The sequence below is a fragment of the Magallana gigas genome, chromosome 1, assembly GCF_963853765.1.
Source record: "Magallana gigas chromosome 1, xbMagGiga1.1, whole genome shotgun sequence".
Lineage (NCBI taxonomy): Eukaryota > Metazoa > Mollusca > Bivalvia > Ostreida > Ostreidae > Magallana > Magallana gigas.
Window position 1 is genome coordinate 20,972,767 of NC_088853.1, and position 7,968 is coordinate 20,980,734.

General features: G+C 30.6%; 1 protein-coding gene across 3 annotated transcripts; it reads left to right on the forward strand.

Annotated features, from left to right (window-relative positions):
* The first annotated feature begins 444 nt into the window (after positions 1 to 444).
* Positions 445 to 7,726, forward strand: LOC105324300 (D-beta-hydroxybutyrate dehydrogenase). Of its 3 annotated transcripts, none has more exons than XM_066088377.1 (9): positions 445 to 1,065; positions 1,426 to 1,594; positions 1,791 to 1,903; positions 2,062 to 2,184; positions 2,569 to 2,672; positions 4,001 to 4,073; positions 4,631 to 4,663; positions 6,285 to 6,335; positions 7,411 to 7,603. In XM_066088377.1, the coding sequence occupies exons 2-8, from the start codon at positions 1,437 to 1,439 to the stop codon at positions 6,293 to 6,295; spliced, it is 615 nt and encodes a 204-aa protein (XP_065944449.1). In that variant the 5' UTR covers positions 445 to 1,065; positions 1,426 to 1,436; the 3' UTR covers positions 6,296 to 6,335; positions 7,411 to 7,603. The 3 variants fall into 3 exon arrangements, with proteins under 3 accessions (XP_065944449.1, XP_065944439.1, XP_065944444.1); XM_066088367.1 differs by having other exon boundaries at positions 480 to 1,065; positions 4,602 to 4,663; positions 7,411 to 7,726; XM_066088372.1 differs by having other exon boundaries at positions 480 to 1,065; positions 1,431 to 1,594; positions 4,602 to 4,663; positions 7,411 to 7,726.
* The last annotated feature ends 242 nt before the right edge of the window (positions 7,727 to 7,968 follow it).

The window sequence follows — 7,968 nt, forward strand, 5'->3', positions numbered from 1 at the left end:
GCATATCCGCTGCGTGAGAAAAGCAGGAGATAATGCACAATCTTGCAGTCATATGACTCCTAAAAGCTAAGGGGTCATTGATAGCAAGGTTACAAGTTACAAAACAGTAGATAAGTATCACCGGTTACTGCACCTCTTGATACAAGAAATGAGGCCATTTGCATCGTGTTTCTGCGATTTGCATGTCTGGAAAATTTTTGAATAATTATGTTTTCTAAAATAAACGATAGCTGTAATTGTTTGTAACGATTTCCTCCTGGGATCTTACCGCAAGATCATATCATTGTTAAATCATATTCGCAGAGTGACATGATATTCATTTACAAATATTTTTGTAAATGGTATTATCTTCTTTCCCTTTGGCATTTATCGTTTTCTTAAACAGAAAACGTAACGAAAATCACACTGATATTTGTTTTTAAGAAAGGTGGTGTTAAAAAATAAAGTTAAAAGGAAAAATACAAAATTTTTAAAAAACAGTACCAAAATATTTACAGCAGACTACATGTTCATTTACGTGAAAATCAAAAGTTGGAAATATAATGGAATATGACAATTACAAACTGTCAACCATCTCAAAAATCCATAAAACGAAATACAAATTCAAAGCAGAGCAACACGGACCTCTAAATAGATAGAGGTAGGATCAGGTGCTTAGGATGAGTAAGCATCCTCTGCAGGAAGATCACATTTGCCATGCGCCCAATGTCATATAGGTAAAAATGTATTTATCGGGAAAAATGTCGTAATTTGGGGAAAATATCATGATCGGGATAAACGGAAAAAATCCGTGGACAATTCGTTATTCAATCAATAGTCCAGAACAGAACAATCACGGACCTCTGGAAAACCCCAGAGGCAGGATCAGGTGCCTAGGAGGAGTGAGCATCCATTAAACATGTTTTAAAAAGTTGTTATCTCAGAATGTGAAATGTATGCATGATATTGCATAAAATCAGAACAAGGACATTTAAATGACGTCACTGGTCTATAAAATAATGTTGCATAACAATTTGCTGTTTAGTCGAATTCAGATGACGGTGTTTTAGACGACACGAAACTCAGGTAAGAAGTTTTCATGTAATCAAACTTATGTTACCTAGCTGCTAACTATTACTACTATATCATTAAATACTCGTTACTTATATATTAAGGGGCTTTAAAACAATGTTGTTCGTGTATAATATGGGATGATGTCTACACAAATTTAAGAATTTGTTGTTCTTAAGCAATATGAGATGCCATACTTGCCATACTAATTTTTTATTGCAAGATTTATTTTATTTTGTAAACAATAGTAAAAAAAGCGTATTTATAGAATCTAATTAAATTAAACCGAACAAAATCAAATCAAATCTTTGTTACATTGAGTTACAGTTGAAATAATCTTAATCAATATATTACACCTTAAAAAACGTTTGCAAGACCAGGTTGAAATGGAACTTCAAGGCAGAACAGCACTTGTGACGGGCTTCGCTGGCGCCATTGGATCGGTGATTGCTACATCTTTAGCGAATGCCGGATGTGACGTCATTGGGGTAGACAAAGTGAAACATGATATTGTACGGATGTCCATCGATGAAATAAAAGCAGAGTAAAGCAAATTTATTTTGAAATGTTTAAACATAGACAGATTAAACTTGCTTGGTGTTCTGCTTTAAAAGTTAAGATTTTGTTTTCCTAATCATAAGCTAATGATTATAAGACGGAATGCCAACATATATATCATTATACTCTATAAGCAATTAAAAAACATTTCTGTGGGTTATATTTTCCCATTTTTTCCACAGAAGTAAACGGAATGTTAAGTACTTCCAATGCGACCTTATAAACAAAGAAGACATCCATAAGGTTTTCCAAGATCTGAAGTCTGGAGATGTTGACATTTTAGTTAATGCAGCTGGTATATATTCATCCATCCATCCATCCATCTATCAATCTCTCATTTATTTATTTATCTATCCATGTTCACCTATTCTTTTAATCATCCATTCATCCTTTGATTCATCCTTCCAGCCAGCCAAAAATAATTTACCAAATCATTCAGATATCATTCTACAGGTCGATTATCAATCAACAAGATTGAAGATTTGTCTGATGATGTTTGGGATGAAGATATAGGCCTCAATTTGACTGCACCATTCGTATTGATAAAACTGGTTATTGGCTTAATGAAAGATAAAGGTAAAATTAAATAACAAAAATATATGTATTCTATGTTTATGTTTTCAAGCTGGCATAATAAAATGGATTGTATTATATTTAGAGACAAATTGCGTTACTCTTGCATTTAAATTGGGTGAAAGTAGGATATTATTAAAAATGAGCGAAAAATTGCCCCAGGTTATGTTCTGACCGTGCAACAAGAAATTAGAGTAACTACTTAACAGATAATATATGCAACAATGGAAACAAAATTCGTCTTGTTGGTGTTCGGCTTCTAATACATTGTGCATAAATGTACCGAAAAGACGATTTTATTTCTATTTATCAAAAATAAAAGGCAGTTTTTATTTTATAGTATATAGATAATTTTTTTCCTTTTTTGCTGTATTTTTCTAATTTCAGGTTGGGGAAGAATTATAAACATTTCTTCTATTATGGGAATAAAGGCAACAGGAAGTATCTCAAGTTATATTGCCTCTAAGACTGGTCTTATTGGACTCACGAGGGTAAAACTTTACTTCTTTCTAAACATTTTCTAATAGCCTCTTTATGTGTTGTTTTATTATGTTTCTTTTAATGGAGTTTTTGATTTAGAAAATTTTGTTTGAAAAATCCCCAGCCTGTTTCTTCAATATTTCCTAACAGCTTCTTTAATCGTGTATGTAATAACATTGTTAACCTTCCAAGGGAAACATTCTCGTCTGATTTTAGAAATAAAAAAAAAAAAAAAAGAAAAAAAAAACAAATTAACTATATTAAAATGTTAGGAAATCATTAGTTTGAGCGAGTAGAATTGGTTTTTTTTTTTCATTTTTCACAAGTGAGTATAAATCGTTAATTAGTTTACCCCGAAAAATATATTTGAGATATCTGTTCTACTTTGCATTGATCGTGAAAAATTTCGGTTTTCATGACCAATGAAGAATATGTTTAAGGAAGAGAGAAAAATAAATTCGAAGACATTCGGACTAGCGAACATAAATCTTAGTTAAAACGTTGATAAAAAATAAAAAGATTATTCAATATGGGTGAAATGATTTACCAAAAAATAATTATTTTATATCAGAAGTTTTCAATTATTCTTTTGGTAAAGGAAAATGTCATTTCTCTCCAAGGGAATACTTTAATTATGGTTTATGGTTTCAACATCTATGACTTGATGTACTTTAAGTTTAAAAAAGACATTATGTATACACATCCTTATCGTGTTGTTCTAATACTTGCTATGGATTTGTCATAAGGACAAGTGTATAAACGCCTTTTCCTATCACGTAGATATGAAACCAACGGCAATACTAGACTTTGACCAATATTAAACTTTTAATAGAACAAATTTCAACATCTTTAAAACTGTTTGTATAAAACGCATCAATAGTTCAGATTAATATAATCTATAACACAGAGGAGCAGTCTGGCCTGATTTAGCAAAAAATGGTGGCATGCAAATATATCTGCTATGCATTTGTACGTTCTTAGTCAATCAAAAATAGGAACCCATTAATAGTTATCCGTTATTTATTGCCATATATATGTTTTCCATTGCTTTTTCACTTCTGACAAAAAAAAATAATAAAAAATATATGCATTGATCGCATATTGTGGATTCATTTAAATTCTTGGGGGCCAATGTTCGTTGATTGTGGGTATTTTATGCTTATTTGTGGGGATGCGTTTCGTGGATGCGTCGTTCTTTAGTTTCAGTTACGATGATAACTCCTTTTAAATTTGTTTTCATTGAGGATGTAAATGCGTGGGAGAGGGATACCCACGAATACCACGAAAATTAAGCCACTACGAATGATTATAATTTCACACTATTCTTTTATGTTTACAGGCAGTTGCTGTAGAGTGTGCAGATAAAGGCGTGACATGTAACGCCATCTGTCCTACGGTTGTGGACACACCATGTAAGTTTCTTTTTTTGTAATCATAGTAAGGTAACTTGATTCTTTGGTGCATCAAATGTTTGTCGATAGCTACAATTCAGCCTTAATGATTCTACTTTCTAACAGTACATGTAATACAATGTGCCCACACAATTTGAAATATTAGACCTGGTCTTGTGTTGATTTTTTGTTGATTTTTTTTAAAATGATAATAGATATACCTTTCCAGTCATTCATTTAAAATGAAAAATCACATCACAAATCAACTTTTGCATTTGAAAAACGAATACATGCATATTACAGACATGCTTTATTTTTTCAGTATGTCAGTATATGTGTCGTGTTTTGGTCGGATGGGGTATTTATCCTTTAAAACACTGTTTATTAGTGAGCGTTTTTGATGCATTAGACATACATTGTACAGTGTATTACGTTTTAATTTTTAATCTACCTTTAAGCAAGTTTCTTAAACTGCATATGTAGGCATACAATACCCAGATATTTCAAGTTCTGGTTTCTAATACATTATGAATTTTATTGCATCTGTAGTTAATAAATCTTTTCTGGAACACCTACAGACAGCTACTGGAAAGAGCTACGAGGAAACAAAGGTACCTTTTTAGAGTAACTTGCATCAAATTATTTTTCATAAAGGTCTATGGGCACACGAATATTGCGGGTTTTTTGTTGTATCATACGATCTCAAAAAATTGATATGATGAGCGTGTCTGAGAGAAAAACATGAAAATGGTCCAGAAGCTTTTGTAAGCTATACGTGGTATATATGTATAGAATTCATACAAAGTAACTTTTCTCACATGATAAAGGTATAATGTGCATGGGTCTGTTACAAAAAGAAGCACTACGGACTCCAAATGAAAACTGGAATTACACTGTTTTATCATTTATTTATTTATTTTTTTTGGGGGGGGGGGTAAATAACACATCTGAAATGAATTCAAATTCTTAATTGTTTGTTTTGTTTTGTTTTTTTTAAAGAACATGTAAATACTTATTAAACATGTAGTCAATACAACTGATATTCCTTTAGACTAAAATCAAAAAAAGTTATAAAATTGAAATTGTGCCCCATTGTATATGTTTGGTGGGCTATAAAGCTTAAGGTCAAGATCTAGTAAATGAAAGGTGTCTACAGGTTTAGGAAATTCAAGATATAAATTCTTTTAATGATGCTTCATAACAATATCTTTGTTTCATAGGGTGTACCGGGGCTTAAAATGTTGGTAAACACTATGAAAAATCATGTTTTAAACAACTATTTTCTACTTAATATGAACGGTAAAAGTAAGGAATCTCGGAGTTTTGTCCATTTTTGACTAATGAAATATATCTGGAATGCCTACAGTCTCTCCAAAAGCAGCACCAAACAAGCTCTTGACCTTCTCTCTAAAAAGATGTCAAATTGAGTATAGGTACAGGGATTAGTTTAAATATAGAATGTCAAAATATTGTTTATTTTTCACACAATTCCTTTAAAGCCATTAAATACAGGAAAAGATTCATTAAATTGATTATGACGTCATAATGGTTCTAGCACCAAAAAGACACTCTAGAATCATTTGCTAGATCTTGACCTTAATTATAAATTTAAAAAAAATACAATCAATGTAAAAAATTAATATTAATCATCTTTAACATATACCTTAAAAAAGGTATAATTAGGTTATAATGCAACAATCTTTTTGTAATGATGAAAGATAGCCCTGCATTTTTTTTATTACATGTACCAGCGTCCCTTAATTTGCAATTATATGTTTAAAAATATATTGTTGTCACTAAGAATAAACACAATGGACGAAATGTTTAAATGTGCTTAAACCTTTAAACATCATCGATCTTTTATATACAAAGCCAAATGAAAAAGTCTATGAACCTTTTTGAACTATTTAAAATAAAAAAAGATTTTGCATGTTTTTCTCTGAGACAATCTTTTTAATTTTACAAAACTGATAATTAGATAATCATATTCGCTAAATTTATAATGCAGATACATGACAGCAAACATTTTGCAAGACGTAAATGTACAATTCCATTTATGCACAACAGTGATGAAATTATGTTCTGTAAAATTAAATTATTGAATGCTCATTATCTTGACTTCGCCCATATAATTAATAATTACAATGCTAACTGTAGTTATAAAAGTTTCCTCTTTGCATAATTATAGTTTTTTGTTTTTTTTAAAGTTTATTATTTTTTGTGTTCTCAAAGGAGGCGGCTAGACAGTCACACCCAACAAAACAGTTTACTACACCTGAACAGGTAAATATAGTACTTATGCACTTACAATCACGAGGTTTTCTAAATCACAAGAACAAAATTAAAGACACATTAAAAAAATGATCTTTTAAGAATGTTGTCATTGCCATTTTTTAAAAACCACTTTTTTATTCTTTTGATAAAAATATGTGTCTAAAATATATAGAAACGCATATTTATTTTAAATTAAAAGTTTCGAATTGTTTTATACACAAAAAGTTTAGTTTGTGGTTTAAATATAAATCTTTAACGTTAAAGACAGGTCTGATTGGTACCATGTCAACCTTTTTTTATTTACTTGACATTACGATGGGAAATTTTGAACAATGTTTGAAAACCCGTTTTCTTTCACTGAGGACACTATATTAATATATAGCTATTGCATTTTGATGACCCTAAGTGCTTTCCTAATTATAAACCATTTCAATATTGAAAAAAAAATGATTAATTGAACAAAAGAAACAATCAATCAATTAATCAATATAATTTATAATTATCTGCAATAATTCTTTACTTAATTCTTCATAAAGACAAAACAAAACAACAAAAACAAAAACATCAAAAATCCCCAATTGCTCTTTTACAATGTATCACCCCCACCCCTCAAATTTAGTTAAACAATCGCCGCAGGTTTTTTTTCTTATTTCTCACCTTCCTGTTGTTAGAACCATTAACAGGTTTTCTTTTGTTTTATATTCTTTTCTTTTAATAACCTGTTTACTGATTGATTTTTTTAAATGAAAAATAGAGATATTGAAACTTGCCTAATGTCGTTAGTTCACATTGAGGGGGGGGGGGGGGGAGTCTTTCAATTGCCTTAAATTGTTTTTTAATTTCAATAAAATCACTTACAACTTTAAGATTTAGTCGAAGGGAAATCGTTTGAATCATAAACCATAAACTAAGTTATTAGGCGGAAATACCTTAATTTTTAAGAAGAATTAGGTTTTGACTTTCTATATTCATTATTATGTTCAATATGGTAGGGAGTGTCAAATCAAACTTGAAAAGAGTATCGTTGATAACACACCATCATTGAAGTTGCATTGCTGAAAGATCGGTATTTTTTCCTATTTAGATAGCTGACTTAGTGGTGTTCCTTTGTTCCCCAGCAGGTCAGAATATGACTGGGACAGCTATTCCCATAGATGGCGGAGTAACCATCCGCTAAAGACAATACGGCTGAAAGCGACACCTGTGTAATGTAGAAATGATATATACATACAATCACCATTTCGTGTACTTTTAATTAAAACCCGTACAATCTTCAATTCCAAATCACTGAATATAACTCCCACAGTTATATAGTGTTATTAAACACATATAGAGTGTTTGCAATGGTGTTCACACATTCGATTAACGAAAACTAATAAAATTTATCATAGACGACAGGACATAGTTTTGTGTTTGTTGTTCAAACATTGCTCACATTTGTAAAACATTTAAACATATCATCGAAAGATAGATATTTTTGATTGCCAACACTTTTTGTTTTCTTTTAAACAATGTGAACATGATGATGATAACATTAATTCATCTTTAGGATTTAACTCTGTTTAAAACAAATTACTTTAAAAAACTTAAATTAAATCTGCCTTCAGCATACGTTTGAAAAATAATCCTTCCACGGTCATTT